This window comes from Artemia franciscana, chromosome 16 (genome assembly GCF_032884065.1).
Source record: "Artemia franciscana chromosome 16, ASM3288406v1, whole genome shotgun sequence".
NCBI classification, from domain to species: Eukaryota; Metazoa; Arthropoda; class Branchiopoda; order Anostraca; family Artemiidae; genus Artemia; species Artemia franciscana.
In genome coordinates this window covers 36,863,378-36,884,579 of record NC_088878.1, presented here as the reverse complement: position 1 = coordinate 36,884,579, position 21,202 = coordinate 36,863,378, and the positions used below count along the sequence as shown (strand labels likewise).

The 21,202-nt window shown below is 34.8% G+C and overlaps 1 protein-coding gene across 2 annotated transcripts in view; it reads left to right on the top strand.

Moving 5' to 3' along the window:
• The window catches only part of LOC136037407 (dehydrogenase/reductase SDR family member 12-like), a 44,259-nt gene extending 25,402 nt beyond the window's left edge, over positions 1-18,857 (top strand). For both annotated transcript variants that reach the window (XM_065720159.1, XM_065720160.1), the window contains exons 3-8: positions 3,939-4,072; positions 6,482-6,574; positions 9,887-10,011; positions 11,877-12,012; positions 15,003-15,222; positions 18,617-18,857. In XM_065720159.1, the coding sequence (XP_065576231.1) occupies positions 3,939-4,072; positions 6,482-6,574; positions 9,887-10,011; positions 11,877-12,012; positions 15,003-15,222; positions 18,617-18,729 (821 nt within the window). In that variant the 3' untranslated portion in view covers positions 18,730-18,857. The remainder of the gene's footprint in view (positions 1-3,938; positions 4,073-6,481; positions 6,575-9,886; positions 10,012-11,876; positions 12,013-15,002; positions 15,223-18,616) is intronic.
• Positions 18,858-21,202: the final 2,345 nt, after the last annotated feature.

Below are 21,202 nucleotides of genomic sequence, written 5' to 3'. Positions count from 1 at the left end.
ATTCCTTTTGGGCATATTGTTTGATCAAACTCAATTTATCTAATGGTAATAACTTGGGCCAAATCCTGTTCTTTTATATCAAATATTTTAACATTCAAATATATCCAATACTTGAAGCTGAGATAACACAATGGTATGTGCTTTCGTACTATTTTTTGTATTGTTTCACCGAGAAATAACACCTGGCCAGCGATGTTTCCTGGAAATGTTCTAATCACCGGAAGCTGAGATAAAGCTATGTTTGTCTTGGGAATGGGGGTATATGTGTGTAGTAGGGGTGTGGGTGGATATAAGGGGCTAGCAAATCCAATAGTACACCGGGATAGGACTGTTGCACTACCCGTTGAAGGGATACGAGAGGTTAGCAACTCCAATATCACACCGAGTTATGTGTTGCAGGGGCATTACATAGGATATGAGGGACAAGCAGCTCCTATAGTACACCGGGATAGGGCTGCAGGCGGAGTATAGTTGGATGCAAGGGACTAACAATGCCAATAGTATACAGGGATAGTTCTGTAGCCAACCCAGTGAAGGAATACCACTCGTATAGACCAGAAATATTCCCAGAATTCAGGAGGATTTCATATTTGTATTTTCATTTCATTTTCAATTTCAAAAAATTTCATATTTTTATGCATTTTTAAAGTTTTTGTACATTTTGACCCCTTGAAAAAATACACCTCCCCCCTAAGAAAGCCCTGGATATGGTCCTCTGTACCAAATTCTGTATTTTCCTGAAGGCTCAATGAGATTTGGGATGTTCAGCATTAAAATGCGCCCTTTGAGATATCCTCCTCCCTCCCTAGCTGCTAAACAATCAGAGAACCCCATTGTACCGGTTTAAAGCCCGTATATACAAAAGTTTGGAATTAGGTATTTTTTGCCAAAGAATGAACATAAATAAAAACAACAATAAGTAAAACAAATGGGAATTTACCTAAGACGGAGGAATTTATTTGAATCTTAAAAATATTCAGGCTGTATACCCAAGAACCGTCCTAAGCAAACTACGTATATATACTAAATAAAACTTAGAATAAAATTAGATGTTTAAAACTGAAAGTTAAAGATTAAAACGGTCCCTAGCTTGTTGTGTTTTGTGATGGAATGTCAATGTAGTCTTCGTCGTTATTTAAAGATCATGGATGTGTGCATTTTTCTTTTCTTCTTGGTTTGCCTAGGGATGATTGCGTCAAACCAAGCGTTCCAGACGATCCGGAGAGGGCTCATTCGAAGAAAAATTAAAAGTTTAAGTGCCTTTTTAAGCGACCAAGCAGAACAAATGGCAAATCGACTTCTTCCACTGTTCCCCCCCCCCCAAGGCATCCAAATGAAGTTATGAGGTAGCCATTTGGTTCATCAAATTCCCTTCTTATTGCACAAAAATGTTTCTGGTGTTTATTTTAATGCTTTATTTAACTGAGCTGATTTGCTTCATAATACAGTGATCCATTATTAAGGAAGGGCGGTAGATCTTTGTGTAGGGAGGGGGGCAGGATACCAAAAGGATTACGTTAATTATGGTCTACTTTTTCCCAGGGGTGATCGTATCAAACCAATGGTCCTAGACGATCTGGAGAGGGATCGTTCGAACAAAAATACAATTTTAAATGCCTTTTTAAGTTTTGTAATTTGTCCATTGCTTGCAGGTAGTATTTGTTATTGGGAAACATACGGACGTTTTTTTTTGCGGGGGAGTTTTCCATAGGGGGAGGGGATTGAAAGATCTCATTTTATTGTAAGTTTTAGTTTATATGCGTAGTTTGCTGTGGACGGCCCTTGGATATAGAGCCGATTTTTTTTAAGGTCTAAACAAATTTCGCTGTCTTAGGTAGATTCTCTGTTGTTTTACAATTCCAAACATTTGCATATAAAGGCTTTAAACCTCTACAATGGGGTTCTCTGATTGTTTTGTAATTAGGGAAAGAGCGAGATGCCTCAGAGGGTGCATTTTAATGCCAAAACATGCCGACTTTCGTTGAGCCTTCATATAAATACAAATTAGTTTTAATTGAAAGATGAGGGGAGGGTGGAGGTAGAAATTGATATATAATCCCCAGGGCTGTTACCAGGACTTTTGTTTGGAGGTTCATTTTTTCGGGGGGGGGGGGGTCAGGAGCGAATCTCCAACATTTATATTGGGGGCAAGAGGGACTCATATTCGGAAAGTAAAGAGACAGTATAATATTTTTTTTCTCCAAATTATTGGGGGAATGCCCCTCTCCTCTAAACGACGCCCCTGGAGGGAGGGTTCTTAAAACACATACAAACGTGAAATTGGTGTTTAATCCCTGTTTATTTCTGGGAGTATTCTGGTCTACGCTGTTATTATGAAAGTAGTGAGCAACAGTAAACCCAAACTGAGCAGATTCTGTTTTGGAGGAGGGCTACCCCTTCCTCATCCCCACGTCCACCTTATGGTCGCAGAAACTTTGGAGTGTGCTCATTACACCATAAGTTGAGATTTCTAGTCCTTTTTTGTATAAGTCGAAAGTGATTGGAGACAAACAAGCCACGAAGGGGGTGGGTTTTTTCCGAGGGGTAAACACCGGCTCCCGAATTTCAGAGGTTTTGCGAGTTTAGGGTGCAAGAACAGGTTTGAAAATCAATGTTACGAAGATCAAATCGCTAAGACTAGAAATTAGCGAAGATAAAGAGATAATATTGGGCAATGAGAAGATCTATCAAATGGGCAGCTTCACCTACCCTGGTAGTATTATTATTAAAGACGGTAGATGCAGTGAAGATGTTAAAAGTAGGATAGTGAAGGCCCATGGTGTTTTTTCATGGTTGTGAAAAGTCTGGAAAAAATATGCAGATTAGTCTGTGCACCAATATTAGAATATTGCAAGCTATAGTGATGACAGTGGTCAAGTACGGTTCTGAAACATGGGTGCTTCGAAGAACGGAGGACGATTTGCTAGATATTTCCCTAAGAAATTGACTACAGATTGTTTTGAGTACATGACTGACTCAAACAGTAAGCTGTACGAAAAATATGTGTCAATCTTGCTTTCTTGGGCTATAGTGAGAGAAAGGTTGAGATGGCTTGGACACGTTTTGCGGATGTAGGATGACAGATTACCCAACATCGTCCATGTCGGGCAACCGTCTAGGGCGTAAGGAAAGATTTAAGGGAAATTGGAACTTCTTTGAATAGATTGGGATGGAGGAAGAACGTGCGTAGTTGTGTTGGCCTCAGGCGGCTTGGTGCTGCCGTCAGTTGTTTCTAGTAGTATTAGTTATAGTAGGGGGAATTCGACTAAGGAGTCGAATTCACCTGCTCCTTCTTCTACCCAATCAGTGCCCCTGAATCTTTTATCCGTAAACGTGACCTAGCTATCTTAATCTTTATTTGATTGTAGCCCTAGAAAGTGGAATCAAACCCACTGTCAACAGTCAGTCAAACCGATCCTAAAGCTATCCTTAAACCATCCTTTTGGAAAGAATCAAGTATGTCTTATTCGATAACTTTTCGAATCACCCACGTTTTAGAGCCTTACCCGACAGTTGTCATCTTTGTTGCTAGCTTATCTGAAACTTAGTTTGAAGACTTGTCTTACTTTTTCATTGTCTATCTAGATTGATAAAAGGATGTTCCAGTAACGATTAAGGTATAGATGTTGACATATTATAGATGTTGACATATTATAAAATTGTCAGCCCATCGCTATTGCCCCCTCTGTTTTGGAAAATTCTTTTCTTCGGTATTTTCATCTAAAACGATTCGAAAGCCCCGCTCCCCTAGGTTTTTAAAATACTTCAAACAAATTTGAAGTTTAAACCCTCTGCCTGCTTACGTTTAGTCTGAATAACTTTTATAGTTTATTATTATATATGATTTTTTATGCTAAGTTTTACACTCGATTGAGCATTCTACTCCACATTTTTATGATATATTTATATATCTATGCTTAAATGTGATATAAATATAGGAGCCAATAGTGGCATCGGGAAATCAGTTGCTTGTCAAGTGGCTAAAAGGGGTGGCACTGTTCATATGGTCGTCAGGAATCCAAAATCTGGTGAGGCAGCAAGAGAGGAACTGGTAAAAGAAACTGGAAACGAGGTATGTTGAAAAACGAGAATACAATTATTAATATAGTTCATATGATTGTTTATAGCTATCATATAAGGATACTCTTGATGTGGTCGTCAGGAATCCAAAATCTGTAACGAAGCAAAAGAGGAAATGGTAAAAATAAAATCAATGAGATATGTTGAGAAAAAAGAATGCAAATAAAGATGAAAAAAGAATAAAATACAAGAAATCCAAAATCTAGTGAAGAAGCAAAAGACAAAATGGTAAAAATAAAAATTGGAAACGAGGTGTGTTGAGGAAAAGAATACAAAGAAAGATAATGAAAAAAATTGAATAAAGGAATCCAAAATCTGGCGAAGCTGAAAGAGAGGAACTGGTAAAAGAAACTGGAAACGAGGTGTGTTGAAAACCGAGAACAAAATCATTAATATAGTTCATATGATTGTTTATAACTACTATGCGCTGTTTATATGGTCGTTTATTACTGTCAAATACTGCTCATATAAGAATACTCTTCATGTGGTCGTCAGGAATCCAAAATCTGTGAAGAAGCAAAAGAATAAATGGTAAAAATAAAGATCGGAAACGAGGTGTGTTGAGGAAAAAGAATACAAAACATTTGTCTATATTTGTTATGCACTGTTCATATGGTCGTTTATACCTATCATATACTATTCTTATAAAAATACTCTTCATTCGGTCGTCAGGAATCCAAAATCTGTGAAGAAGCAAAAAGGGGAAATGGTAAAAATAAAATCAATGAGGTATGTTGAGAAAAAATAATACAAATAAAGATAAGAAAAAGAATTAAATACTAGAAATCTAAAATCTATGAAGAAGCAAAAGAAGAAATGGTAAAAATAAAAATTGGAAACGAGGTTTGTGGAGGAAAATGAATACAAAAAAAGATGAAGAAAAAAATAGAATAAAGGAACTCAAAATTTGGTGAAGAAGTAAAAGAAGAAATATATAAAATAAAAATTGGAAATGAGGTATTTTGAGAAAAAAGAATACAAACAAAAATAAAGAAAAGAACACAAAAAGGATAAAGAAAAGAACACAAAAAGGATAAAGAAAAGAACAGAATAAAGGAATATAAAATCTGGTGAAGAAGCAAAAGAGGAAATGGTAAAATAAAAATTGGAAATGATGTATTTTGAGAAAAAAGAATACGAAGAAAGGTAAAGAAAAGAACATAGAAAAAGATAGAATAAAGGAATTTCGCCCCTTTTCAGAGGCGACCTTCTTTTTCGTTCGGCCCTAGATGGTAGGCCAAAAAGGATGATCTTTGGCAATTCAACGGACATTCAATTTTGGAGTAGTTAAACCGTAAGTACACATAGGTAAAAAAAAAAAAAAAATGGGACGACACCATATTTTTACTTTGTTTTTGCGGGATTCTTTGGACCAATCTCAGGAGGGTCTTTTAATAGCCATTATATACTCAAAAATATTTTTCGCGTTTTGGTTGCCCCTTGTCATAGACAATGGGAGATTTAGGATTGATGCTCTGTTCCAAACGGTGAAAAATATCCTTTGTAAGTATGATGACATTTCCATAGTTGGACGGAACATGTCATATATGTCATATTCGCAATGACGCATAAGTTGCACTTTAATGTGAAGAGCAGGAGGATATTAGAGGCCTTTATATATAGGACGGTTACCGTTCTTTTTAAGTGTTAATAGCTCTGTACTTCCAAAAACATGTTTTTTATCCTCTTGAAATTAGACTTGTTAATGCAGCGGATGTAAATACAGGGATAGGAATATGCTCTGGGGTAGGACAAGTTTGTCCCCCTCCCCCTAATAAAAGGATGAATTTTCCTAAATGTAATGGAATGGAATTTTTTTCAGGGGTGACGGACCCAGCTCCCCCCCTCTGTTATCAACGTACATGCCTAGCCAGGATTTTTTTTTCAACACAAGATTTGTGTTAATATTGACTTGTTGATTTAAAATATGTGCCTTATCAGATTATTCAGCTCTTTTGTAGTGTTTGTACAAGTGTCAAGGTACTTTCATTGATTTAACTGATAACAATGTTTAGTCAAAGTACTTTACCGCCGTCACTTACGAGGGGTCACCTATTCACCACCTGGTGCATACTTCTGGACACCACTTGTTGTGCCACGCACAGATAACCATGGCCACGACCCTCCTCTTTGTGCCGCACATGGTGAATTTTCCGCCACGCATGGGAAACTTTCACCACGCATGGTGTGCATCACCAAGTTTTTGGAAAGTGGCAACCTCTTGATCATTTGAGTTTTGGAATGTTTCCATGATCGTGAATTAGCTATGGACTTTGAGATCTTGAATAAAAAGTTTGGCTATTTTATCAACTTAAAAAAAAATATATATTTTATTACGTTCCTAATGAGTAATCCATTTGTTAAAATTGATTAAAAAGGTTTCTAGATTCTTTTTTTGTAGGACATTCATGTTCACATATTAGATTTGTCAAAACCACGTGATGTCTACAAATTTGGAAAATCATTTTCAGAATCAGGATCTCTTAACGTATTGGTAAGTTATTATTTAAAAGAATGGGGCAACTGAATTGATGTTTCCAGAAAGTTGTATAAGGAAGGTGTATGTGATTGTAATAGGTGTTACCTTAAGAATTTTGTTTGACGGGTAGGAGGGGGCTTTAGTCCTCCCTATTGGTCGAAATTGCGAAGAAAAAAAGTATGTTGCAGTTTTAGTTTTTATGGAAATAGTATGAAAAAAGGTAGTTCTGCCTCATCTAATACTAGGCATAAACAGAAATGAGTTGCTGCGTTAGGCAATTTTCATAATTTGCCTTACTGAGCAATTTTAATTACCATTGGATTTAATTTCCATTTTTAATTAGCATTATTTTCCATTGTATCTTTATGTCGTCTTTTACTTGCATTTTGTATTTCGTACGGAATTACCATTTCGTAAGGAATTTAATTACCATTGCATTTAATTTCCATTTTTAATCACCATTATTTTCCATTATATCTTTACGTCGTCTTTTACTTGCATCGTCTATTTCGTACGGAGTTTTTTACGGAATTAATATGAAAAAAGGTAATTCTACCTCATCTAATGCTAGGCATAAACAGAAATGAGTTGCTGTGTTAGGCAATTTTCATAATTTGCATTAAAAAACAATTTTAATTACCATTGGATTTAATTTCCATTTTTAATTACCATTATTTTTCATTGGATCTTTACGTCGTCTTTTACTTGCATTTTTTATTTCGTACGAAAATTACCATTTTCGTAAGGAATTTAATTACCATTGCATTTAATTACCATTATTTTCCATTGGATCTTTACTTCGTCTTTTACTTGCGTCGTCTATTTCGGCGAAATAAATCGCCGTAAAGTTTTATTTAGCAACTCAAAAGGCGATGTGTTTTGCGTCAGATAAATTTTAGAAGAGAGCAGGAAAACTGAAAAATGTGTTTTTGAGTTTTTGGCGATTAATTGTGATGGGCTGAGTTGTCAGGATCGTCAAAATTGCGGCTTTTGGTTTGATCAGAATCGGTGTCAGAATCAAGAAAGTTTCCCTGATTTTTAAAACGATTCCACTCTCACGTCGAACTTCAAAAAAAAATATCTTAATTTTGCCTTTATTGGGTGAATACCTAGTATTTGGGTTTTCACCAATTCTGTAATTTCATTTTTTTTGCAGTATACTTTTTTGGCTATTTTTAATGATAGGTTCATTCGTCAGAATCGTCAAAATTGTGAATTTTCCTTGGATCGGAGTTGGCATGAGAATCAAAGAAATTTTCCAACACCCCAAGCGACTCCACCCCCATGTTGAACTTTCAAATGAAAGCAAATTGTATCTTAGTTTTCCACTTTGTGTAAATATGCCCAGTATTTGGACTTTCGCCAATTCTCTGATTGGCAATAAGCTGTCTTGGACTGTCAAAATTACGAGTTTTCTTTGGATCGGAATCAGCACGGGAATCGTGGAAACATCCCTTGAAATGATTTTTAATCGTTTTATATTATTTGTTTTATTTTTAAAATAAAAGAGGTTTGTACCCTAACTTCCCATTTATTTTTTTAATAAACCCATAGTTTTGACTTTCGCCAATATACTGTATTATACTTACTTATTTGATGAGTATAGTAAAGGAAAAATTTGGCTACACACAGGGTTTGTAGATTTGCATACAGTGATTGATAGTGTTGATCGAGCCTCAGTGCTACTGGGTTTACTCGGACGGGAAATACCCGTTAAAAAATTAGGTTTCTGCTTTCCAAAGTATTGTGGGACAATAAAGTAAAAACGGAGGACTTTAGCAAGATAGCCTGTCTTCACCATTTTCTCTTTTCTTTCTCTCGCAGTCATTTTCTCTTTTTATCACTTTTATCACAGTTGACTAGTAATTGATTATAATTGTATTAATAGATTCTATAATTACAGTTATGTAATTAAATAATTGAAATTACTATTTATGACATTTACCGGAGAATCTCGACATTCACCATGCACTAATGGTGGGCATTTGTGAGATTTCTATTTTCTTCTCTGTAATTCAGTCGCGATACATTTTTCACCACTCTTTGTGGGAGGAATGACTGAGAATGTGAAACACACAGTAACGGGAAAATCAAGTAATCGAAGAAGTTTAAAATAAAAAAATATAAAATAATAGATGAAATTTGCTAGAAGAAAAAACTGAAGTTTGTTCTAAGAAAAAAAATATCATCGGTCGTTTCCGAGCAAATCATAAAGCTTATTGAATTAGATCTACAAAATATTAGTTTTATTTATTTTATCTTATTTTTACTTTTGCTTGACAAATTTTAAAAGTAAGAAACACTAATAAGATAGAAAACTGCCGCGCTTTAGAATGTTTAAATTCAAGTTATAAATTGAACCACTCACTGCTTCAGTTCATTAAAATTTTGGTTTAAATCAAAGTTCTAACAAAGATTACGGGTAACGCATAAGAAGGGGGACTGGCGCTAGGTTTGACATTTTTAATGGGAAGATAAAACAATAGAAGAAGATAAGAGGTTTGGTAGAAGAAAAAACTGAAGTTTGTTCTGAGAAAAAAATATCTTCTATCGATTCCGAGCAAATCATAAAGCTTATTGAATTAAATTTACAAAATATTCGTCTTATTTATTTTATCTTATTTTTACTCTTCCTTGACAAATTTTAAAAGCAAGAAACACTGATAAGATAGAAAACTTCCTCGCTTCAGAATGTTTGATTTTATTGAATCACTCACTGTTTCAGTTCATTGAAATTTGGATTTAAATCAAAGGTTTAAACAAAGAGTTTGGTAACGCATAAGAGGAGGAGCTGGTACTAGTTTTGACACAAAAACACCATCTAACGTTCGGTGACATTTGGGATTTTTTAAAGCTTTGCAATCGTTTTCCTGTCAGGGACTGATATCAGACACTTATTAATGCCCTAATTTTACAAGTTACGCTAATTAAATTAATTGTACTTATTATTACACTGAAAAATGCCAAGTGTCGCCAAACGCTACACGGCATTGGTAGTTTTTTCGATGCAAGCGCCACTTTTCATTCTTATAAATTATCCATACTCTTTGGGTTTAAGTTTATTTAGAAATAATTCGAAATTTTTCGGATAGTAAGAACATTCTTTTTGCCTTCAGCAAACAATTGCACCACCCACCCCTTTTTTTCTTTTCCAGCAAATAATCCCTTTGTACCCTCAGATTGTGCTCTTCAGGGTTTTTTTTCTGCTGATTTGCTTCCCACTGGCCTTAAGTTTTTGTCTCTTTAACCACAAGATTTATTAACTTCGAAAGTGTTTATGCTAAAACATTGTCTCTCTTTATGAATTTTTTTTCTGATTTCTTTTAGGTGAATAATGCAGGTTGTATGGTCAACACAAGAGAAATAAATGAAGATGGCTTGGAGGCAAACTTTGCTACAAATACGCTCGGAACACATATTCTAACCAGAACTTTAATTCCAGCCTTGGAAAGGTTTATTTCTAAAATATTTTGTAAATACTTGTAGAAAAGTCTCATTTTTTCTCATCCTTTTCTTATGTTCATTCTTTTTATTCTCATTTTCTTCCACGACTGTTTTATTTTCTGATCTAACGAATTTAGCGTTATCCCTTTCTTTCTTTTTTCTCGCTCCCTCTTTCTCTACTTCTACTGTTTGCATTGTCATTCTTGCCCAACAATTGTTGCGCGATTTGTGAAATTGTGCAAATTGTTCAGAACACTAACAACAGGAAAAAATTAGGCTAATCCTTGAAAAGATAAAAATCAACAACATCTAACGTCTCCTCGCAAATTCCTAAAGTTGTCTGTGTTTTGTTTTTTTAATACTCTGTCAAACAGTTCGTGGTAACGAACTGTAGTAAGGAGCGACCCGGCTCAACAGTAACCGAAACTCTAAAAAATGGAATTTTGATACCAATAGTTACATCAAAAGAATCGCATTTTACTGCTGATTTTAAATATATAAGATCCATCAAGATTAATTTTACTCATCAAAAGTGACGAGCCTGAGAAAATTTGCCTCATTTTCGAAAATAGGGGGAAACACCCCCTAAAGGTCATACAATCTTAACGAAAATCACACCATCAGATTCAGCGTATCAGAGAACCTTAAGCTCCTATCTATAAAAATGTGGAATTTCGCATTTTCTGCTAGAATACAGATCACGGATGCGTGTTTATTTGTTTTATTTTTTATTTTTTCCAGGGATGGTCGTATCGACCCAGTGGTCCTAGAATCTTGCGAGAGGGCTCATTCTAACGGAAATGAAAAGTTCTAGTACCCTTTTTAAGTGACCAAAAAAATTGGATGACGCCTAGGCCCCCTCCCACGCCAATTATTTTCCCAAAGTCACCGGATCAAAATTCTGAGATAGCCATTTTATTCATCGTAGTCGAAAAACCTCATAACTATGTCTTTGGGGGCGACTTACTCCCCCACAGTCCCCGTGGGAGGGGCTACAAGTTACAAACTTTGACCAGTGCTTACACGTAGTAGTGGTTATTTGGAAGTATACAGTTGCTTTGAGGGGGATTTTTAGGTTGGGGGGTTGAGAAGAGGGAGATATGTTGGGGGAACTTTCCTTGGACGAATTTGTCGTAGGGGAAGAAAATTTTCATGAAGGGAGCGCAGAATTTTCTAGCATTATTAAAAAAAAAACAATGAAAAAATAAATATGAAAATTTTTTTCAATTGGAAGTAAGGAGAAGCTTTAAAACTTAAAAAGAACAGAAATTATTACGCATATGACGGGCTCACCTCCTCCTAATACCCCGCTCTTCACGCTAAAGTATTTTTAGTAATTTCAATTACTTATTCTGCGGCTTTTGTGATTCAGGAGTCATTCTTAAGAAATTGGGATAACATTTAAGCTTTAGTGTAAAGAGCAAGGTACTGACGAGTTGGTGAACCCCCCCATATACGTAATAAAAACATGAGAATACAGAAGTCTGTTACGTAAGCCAATCTGTAAGTTACGTATATCTTTTACTAATAAAAACATTCGTAAAAAATTAAAAGTTCTAGTTGCCTTTTTAAGTAACAAAAAAATCAGAGGGTAACTAGGCCTCCTCCTATTATTTGTCTGTGCATTTGTAAATGTATTTCTTAAAACTAAGAAACCAAGAGTTGTTATCGTGTCATATTATTTGTCTGTGTATTCTTTTTCATTTGTGATTTTTTTTTTTTTTTAGGACTGAGAAACCAAGATTATATCGTGCCATATTATTTGTACGTGTGTTCATTGCTGAAATTTTTGAACTGAAAAACCGAGAGTTGTGATTGTGTCATTATTTGTATGTGTATTTTTTTCATTTGTTTACTTATTTATTTATTTTAGGACTGAGAAACCGAGAGTTGTTATCGTGTCATCTGGTGGTATGCTGGTTCAAACGTTGAATCTTGATGACTTCAATTTCGAAAAACTAAAGCCTTTTGATGGAACGATGGCTTATGCACAAAACAAACGACAACAGGTATTATTGTTTTACACATTAAAAATTTATTGCTGACGCATTGAAAATAATAAAATAGAATTGTATGTGAACTAAGTATTTTGGGGCAGAAAATCAAACTTATTTCGTAAGCAAGCAGTCTCCTCCCAGAGGATACGGGTAGGGGAATGAGGAAGAAGATAAGCCATCCCTAAAGCATCTTGGGAGTGGTATCAGTCTTAGCTCTTCATATATGAAAACACCTTACTTGGTATTATCACTTTTCTACAAATCTCGATTGGTACAGAGCAAAACCATATTTTTAGTAGGGGCTGTCCCAGGGCCATGTCCCTGTGAAGAATGTGGCCTCTTTCATAGATTCAACACTCCGAATGACCTGATCTGTCCTATGAAATTGATTTTGAAGGTTGAAACTCACCGATCCCTGATTCTGCGTGATGGAAGCTTTATTTTTTTTCATAAAAATTGCTCGAAATATCATATTTCGAAAAGTTTCTATATTATTTGGCCGAAAGTGTTCTTAAAGCCCAAACTTTCTTATTTTCAGTAAGAGGTTCTTCAAACGATTATGGAAGAAGGAGAGTTGGGTATATACCCCTAACCCTCTCCATGCTGAGGAATTTTTTTTTAATTAAGCCAGCAATATAGAAGCTACGTGTTGACAGTCCCTCTGTTGTTGCAAAAATATTTTAGGCATATCATAAAAGATTCTTGGTGTATGCTTACCTTAACAGAAGAGGGAGAGGGAGGATGGCATGTCTTATACAAAAGGTGTGTGAAAGACTGATAAAACGGCTCCCCTTTGTAAAACGCGAGAATCACAACCCTAAAATTCATTTTTGATACCTCATCTTGGACCTTAATTCCTCTGGAGCCACTGATGGCGCATGTAGCGTCGACGAAGACTCTTTACTTGCTCCAAAGTGGTGCTGTCGTGATGACTTCTTTCTCTGCAGGTACTAATGAGGTCTCGGTCGTCCCAAGATCTCGATCAGTCGACCGAGTCGTCTCGACCGAAGTCGTTGCAGGGTGTTCTTTGGATAACCTCGTCTTCTTCTGCCGTCTGGTTTCTAATTGTAGACTGCGCAAGGAAAATTACCTTCTTTCGTACAAAGTTCATGTCATAAATATGTCCACTTCTTCTTCCTTAGAACAACAGCAATGACTCTTGTACTGACTCGTACTCGGTACTGACTCGGATTATATTTAAAATTCTCCTCAAGCGCAGTGAGGGCTGATGGGAGGTAGCCCCTCAGAAATTTAATATGATCTTGCATATCGAATCAAAAACAAACAGAAATCAAATAATAATAATAAAAAAATCAAATGAAAGTAAAAGGTGAGATTAAAATCTGACACAAAATTATTATCTATATGAGGGGACGGCCCTCTTAATTTTCAGTTCTAAAATACACATACAAGTACACAAATGAATACAACGAAACTCGATTTGTGGTGATTTACTTTCAGTTTATTTAGCCTTAGCCATTTCTCCTCAGTGTCCCTAAAAGCTGAGCTTCGGTGCGCACCGCAGGTGAAAAATTCGTATAATCAGCAAACAGTACAAGAGATTTCTTAGGTTTATTGGTTTCGTTTCCATTTCAAACATTCGTTGTAAATCACAGATTGCTCGGTGGATCACTTGATTTCATACCATTCGGTTGCACGTACATAGATCGGTGATTCAAATGTGGTACATAGATCGCTGATTCAATTTCAGAGCACAAAATGTCAGCTTCAAAATGTCTAGGAATATAGTCGCCACTTTCAACTTCCCATCCGAAGCCCCATTTCTCATAGATATCAAATACTGAACTGCCTGCTCAATAGAGTATCCTTTTCTGAAACCAAATTGGTTTGCTTAAAAGAAATCTTTCCTCTCCAAGAACTCAGCCATTTGTTTATATAACATTTATCAAAAATTTGAGACAGAATAGGGAGTTGCGAAAAAGGGTCTATAACTGCTGAAATCTTTTCGGTCACTACATTGATGTAGTGGCACTACTCTGGCATGTTTAAATGGATCGGGAAATTCACCTTCTTTTAGACAACCATTCGTAAAATCAATATAACACGGCAATATGACGGGTAAAACATACTTCACTACTTTCAGAGACAACACTACTGCTCCAGCAGCAGTGCTGGATTTCGCATTTCACTCACAATTTCTGTCACCTCCTGCTCACTAGTTTTCCGAAGAAAAAGATTATTATCACTAAGGTCAGGCAAGTACTGCTCAAAAGAATCGTCTTTTAGTCGGTTTTCAACTTGCAATTTAACTTTTTCCCCAATTTCCAAAAAAAAGTGCTGAGCCATTTCATCAGCAATTTTACATGCACCGCGATTTCTACCCATTTCTGGTAATACTACTGGTAATATTTCTGGTAATACTGTACGATTGAGTACAGCTTAACTAAAACTATACGAGCGCTTTGTACGGTGTTATGGGCTTGTAGTCAAAATGTATTGGAACTCGACCTGGTAATATCACTTTTTTTCACCAATAGCTGATCTAACAGTCTCTGTAATTTTTTTTTCTTTTAATTAAAATGAATTTTCACTTTATTTACATGTATGACAAGCAAATTATACGAAAATTAGAAAATCTATTTTTGACTCTCTTTTTTAACTGACTCGTGATATTTCCCTATATTTGTAGGATTTTAAAAACTAGTGCTACTGAAAACTGAGCTTGCAGTTAAAGTTGTAACTAAAGATAGATAGGAAGAGTTGCCGAAACTACTAAAGGAATAAAAAAATAAAAGTTGAAATTAGATAGTTGCCATTTAGTTTGACCAAAGTACAAAAAGATTACTAGGTCAGAGTGATCAATGCTGGTCAAACTGATAAATTCCATTTTGTCAGGTACCTACTTTACTTGTTTTGATTTACCTATTGTTTTTTATTTATATTACTTGTTTTTGATTTTACCTATTGACCGGTGATCTTTTTCTAATGTCTAATTAAAGATCTGTTTTTGATTTGTTTTTTTTAGAAGTTTTTTATTATAGATAGTTATGGCGGAAGAATATGCTAAACAGTATCCAAAGGTTCATTTCGCAACCATGCACCCTGGTTGGGCAGATACACCAGCTGTAAAAAGCTCAATGCCCGATTTTTACGAGAAAGTAAAGAGCAAGCTAAGAACTCCAGAGCAGGGAGCAGATACCGCAATATGGCTTGCGATTTGCGACAAGGCTCTCGAACATCCCTCGGGTGAATTCTTCCAGGGTAATTCTTACCTTTTTTTAATGATATCGACAGTGATAATTGACGTTTAACCTAATTTAAACAACTATTGACGATAATTTAGTTGATTCATTTACTGATTCAGTATGACTACTTATTTAATTAATTGAACTATCAACTAATTTAATTACAGTTAGTAAAAAAACAATGGCTTTAAAGTAAACACAGGGTCCAAATGTTACTGCAATTTTTGTTTTTTAAATTGGAATTTTTTTATTTTTTTTTTTTTTGTAGGGCTAAATCCATTGGATTTGTGGAGGCAATAATAGATATTTCATATTTTGCTCGAAAAACTGAAACAAAAATTTCAATTTTATTCTCAAAAGTTACAAGCATTTGGAACTAACAGGCGATTTATCATTATTAGGAACTGCATAAGAGCATAAATTTTTTGTTTTGTTTAAATTGACTGGTTTGACTTGGGCATTGTCTTAAAAAAATTTCGGGTAAAATTCGTTTCGTTTCAAATAGTTCGTGGTAACGAACTGTAGTAAGGAGCGACCCAACTCAATAGTAACCGAAACTCTAAAAAATGGAATTTTGATACCAATAGTTACATCACAAGAATTGTATTTTAATGCTGATTTTAAATATACAAGTTTCATCAAGTTTAGTCTTACCCATAAAAATTTACGAGCTTGAGAAAATTCGCCTTATTTTAGAAAATATGGGGAAACACCCCCCAAAAGTCATACAATCTTAACGAAAATCACACCATCAGATTCAACATATCAGAGAACCCCACTGTAGAAGTTTCAAGCTCCTATCTACAAAAATGTGGAATTTCGCATTTTTTGCCAGAAGACTAGATCACGGATGTGTGTTTATTTGTTGTTTTTTTTTTTTTTTTTTTTTTTTTTTTTTTTTTTTTTTTTTTTTTTTTTTTTCAGGGCTAATTGTGTCGACTCAGTGGTCCTAGAATGTCGCAAGAGGGCTCATTATAACAGAAATTAAAAGCTCTAGTGCCCAAACACAAAACACTTTGTCCAAAGACAAAAACTATGTCTTTGGAAACGACTTACTCCCCCACACTCCCCGTGGGAGGGCCTGCAAGTTACAAATTTTGACCAGTGTTTACATATAGTAATGTTTATTTGGAAGTGTACAGACGTTTTCAGGGGGAATTTTTTTGGTTTTGGTGGGGGTACGTGGGAGGATATTTCCATGGAATAATTTGTCATCGCGGAAGAGAATTTCAACGAAGGGGGCGCAGGATTTTCTAGCATTATTATAAAAAAACAATGAAAAAATAAATATGAAATTTTGTTTCAACTGAAAGTAAGGAGCAGCATTAAAACTTAAAACGAACAGAAATTATTACGCATATGAGGGGTTCACCTCCTCGTAATACTTCACTCTTTACGCTGAAGAATTTTTAGTAATTTCAACTATTTATTCTGCGGCCTTCTTAAGGAATTGGGACCAAATGTAAGCTTTAATGTAAAGAGCGAAGTATTGACGAGGGGGTGAACCCCCTCGTATACGTTATAAAAACATACGAATATAGAAGTTCGTTACGTAAGTTAATTCGCAAGTTACGTATATTTTTTACTAATGAAAACTTTCGTAAAAAAACTAAAAGTTCTAGTTGCCTTTTTAAGTAATCAAAAAATTGGAGGGCAACTAGGCCTCCTCCCTCGCTCTTTTTTTTCTCAAAATCTTCCAATTAAAACTATGAGAAAGCCATTTAGCCAAAAAAAATTATATAATGTAAATTTCGTTTTTCATGTGTGGAGAGCCAAAATCAAAACATGCACTGATTCAAAAACGTTCAAAAATTAAATATAAAAAAAACAAGTTTTTTTACTGAAAATAAGGAGCGACATCAAAACTTAAAACGAACAGAAATTACTCCGTATATGAAAGGGGCTTTTCCTCCCCAACGCCCCGCTCTTTACGCTAAAGTTTTTACTGTTTTAAAAAGTACAGCTAAGAGAAAGAGTCAAACTTTAGCGTAAAAAGCGGGTCGTTGAGGAGGATAAGCCCCTTTCATTTACGAAATAATTTCTTTTCGTCTTAAGTTTTAATGTCGCTCCTTACTTTCAGTTCAAAAAAAAACTTGTTTTTTTTATTTATTTCAATCAAAATTGAAGTGTACATCATCTTTTCAGCTAAAGATTTTGAAGGTTTTGAACCTCCCTTCTCCTCAAGACGAATGAATATCGTTCTAGAAAACGATTTCTGGAGTCAGATTCCACAAAATTGTGCATTAGCGATTGAGATGCCCTCTATTACTTCTGAAAAGTCATTACAGTACCAAGCGTACCGCTTCGCACCCTCTTTCTCCACTCCACATTTACAAGACTATCGTATTGAAGTTTTTTTTCTGCTCAAAATCAGCCTGCAGCACTGTGTTTAGTCAGGGTTCTCGCTAGGAAATTTATGGTATGCCCCCCTGGACGCCACTACGAGGTAATTCCTTGCAGGTTTTACCTTCTAGGAATACATATGGAGAGAAAAGCCTTCGCAATTACTTTAAAAACAATGCTTTGACTGTGTATAAAAAAAAATAATAATGGAAAGATAATTTTTAGTTTCAATCTTCAAAGGTTATTGCATTACCCTTCTAAAGGCGAATTTATCTGTTGCTCAGTCTCCTCTGTTTCGTCTTCAGTCTTGTTAATGCAACCCATACATCAAATTTTGATTAAATTAACTAAGATTAAATTTGATTTAGTTAATTTGGTAAATTAGTTAAATTGTTTGTAATCTATTTTTAATGAACCCATGAAACTGTTGTTTTTTGGGGGAGGTGGGGGGGGGCTTTTTGATTATTTTAAACGAACATTCAAATTTCAGAATCGATTGGGAGGCAATTGCCCAACTCCCCGCCCCCTTATTTTGGTGCCACTACATGGCCAGAATCTGGATCTTGAAAATTCTAGTTGATTTCTCTGGGATTGATCTGAATAATTTTTATTATAATTTCAGTATTTGCTTCAATTTAAAGTATGCTTTAAAAGACTAGGTAGAATATTGTACGACTATACAAATATCGTTCTAGCAGCTCTACCCACCCTTATTTTTGTACCACTAAAATAATCATGGTACACCACATGAACCTAACTAAATTTTAAAACATATTTTTTGAGGATTTTTGTTTTTTCCTTTAATTGCTGCAGAGTTTTACTTCTTTTTTTGCTTCACTATTTTTCACTTTTTTTTAGCTTTTTTTACTTCACTATTTTTCACTTTTTTTACTTCACTATTTTTCACTTTTTTAATTTTTTTACACCACTGTTTTTCACTTTTTTTTAACTTTTTTACTTCACTATCTTGACTTTTTTTTTAATTTTTACTTCACTTTAGTAAATCATTATCTTCTTTGTTAAATAAATAAAGACAATTTTGGATATATTTTGTTTTTATATTTTAGATAGAAAGCCGGTAGCCAAACATTTGCCTCTCGCGTGGACCAAGAGCAGCAAAGAGGAACAAGAAACCCTCATGAAAAGGCTTGATGAACTTATGGAAAAATTTAAGCCTTAATCTATTCCACCAAAAATACCTGTTTTATGTGACATTCTCTGTGATTTTGGATATTGTGTTGTCGGCTTTTCTTTTGTTCTTTTTTGATTTTTTGTAAATAATTTTCGAAAATTGAAAGTGGCATAATATTTGTGTATGATGAGGAAAACCAATTTTTTACAGAAAATTTGCAACGACCGTAATATCTGTTCGGAAGCAATGTTTCATTCCAAAAAATGCTCGAGATAGTCGAATTTTCTACCTTCCTTCCTCTACTATATTCCGAGTGAAAAAGACATTTCAATTTCGTTTTCCTAGATTTTCCGTCTTATAGATGCTGAGATATCAAGGCTTTCACATCTAAGGGCCATACACGACGTTTACATAAAAAGGTAAAGGATACGGCATTAGACTTTACAGTCCCTACCGGCGGTGCTGATCTCCGTTTCTTGGCCCTTCAGCCAGGAAGTGCAATGGGGGGTTGGGGGCCAGCCATCCTGTGCTTTCGCACACCCTTCCTGTTTACCTTCCCAGATTTCTCCAGGTACCCATTTAGAGCTGGGTCGACTCTGGCTAAGCTTACAGAGTCACGCCACTGACCCCCGTCCCAAACTGAAGAATTGGGTACAGTGGGATTCGAACCCGCGTCCTCTCAGACAAAGGATCCCGAATCCAGCGCAATACTTCATTAGCATACTTCACAGATAATTCCCAAAACTGTGTTAACCTTACCTGAAAGGCATGGTCAGTAGAAAACTGTAAATCAGGAGTATAAGGGTAAAAGGTACCGAGTATAACCGTGAGTATAAGTACTCAGTATAAAAGTGGAATTGAACATACACTGCCCCGCTAAATTTTTTCATTGAAAATAGCTTAGTAATTCACATAGTCTACTGTTTCAAAAAGACCCTGCTTTTGTCACTGTTTTATTCTTTATAAATTAAATACTTAGTTTGCAATTGAAATTGAATTATAATTCCAAATTTTAAATTTAATTATTAAACAATTCTTTTTAAATTAATAATTAAATAAAATAATTTTATTCTTTTTAAATTAATTATCAGATACAATAAACAAACAAGAGCACATAGATGATCATTCTATTCATTTTAAATGTATAGGAAATATAATTGGCTTAATAGGCATTATAATCGAAGTAAGTTATTCCAGTCAAGTGAGAATAAGAGAAACAAAGAGTAGGTGATAAAAATCCCGTAAGAGAGCAGCCGGTGACAGTTTAAGCCATCTGCAATCCAATCTCAAAGAATCACTTAAAATCTGTTGAAAAATAGACGAGTCCTCATTAAATTGGAGAATTCGAAATGAATTCACTAGGAAGGGAAATGTCCCTAACCATATCGAAGAACAATATAAAATATGCAGATGTGTTATAAAAAAATACACCAACCTTAAAATGATATGTGGGACAAAGTGCTTGAGCTTTCGAAGTATTCCTACGTCAATTTCCATTTAACACATAAAAATTCTCAAATATACTGAGTATATGAAAAAACTTTTTTTTTCTTCACCAGTATCTTCATCCTCTCTCTGAAACCAGTTCCAAGTTATGTTTCATCAATATTCAGTTTTATCCGTTTTTTGGTTGTTACAACATTATTAGCGTTTTTCATTGTTTAAATTTTCTCCTTCATTGCCATACTGAGTCGCAAAAGGAAACAAAAATAAACTTTTGCTGTTTACACAACAAATCGAAATAAACGATTGTAACGACCTAATACTATTGTTATCACTACTACTACCACTGTTACTACGACTTTTCATACTACCACTATTACTACAACTGCTACTATTAGTACTATTAATACTACAGCTACTACTTCTTCTACTACTTATCTTCAGCCATTACAATCATCAATAGGGCTGTACAACCGTTCGCTATTGAATAAAAATGAACAAGTGGAAATACGTAAAAATAAGGTACTAAAAGTGATATTTTTCGAAGTCAGAAGAAAATAAGGGTTCTATTGATACGTGAATAGTCAACTTAAAGAGCAAATATAACAAAATAGGATAGCTTAATTGGTTTCTGTAAGTATTCTTTTAGATAAGTTATCTAAATAATTTGAAAAGTTTAGTCTAAATTAATTTTAACAATAAATATATTAATGCATATTTTAGATTTTTAGCTGTTCAAGGATATATACATTTCTTTTCATTTCCTATTAGGTAATAAGATAGAGCTATATTCTTAGATAACTTTGATCATTTATTCACTGTTGTCATTTTTACCCAGTTTACTGCCAATAAATTACAGTATTTGTCTTTTGCTACTACAATCAGGAAATATACACTTTCTAGATCTACACAAGGACATAACTTTTTCGCTCATTTTCTGCAAATTTTTCGCACACGTTCCTTATTTTCAAATTTGGTGCCGCCTAAGTGCTAAAACTGCACAACGACAAATGAAGTATTTTTCATCAAAGATTGAGTTTCCGGTTTTCCTAATTTTTAAAACCTACCTGGTTGTATA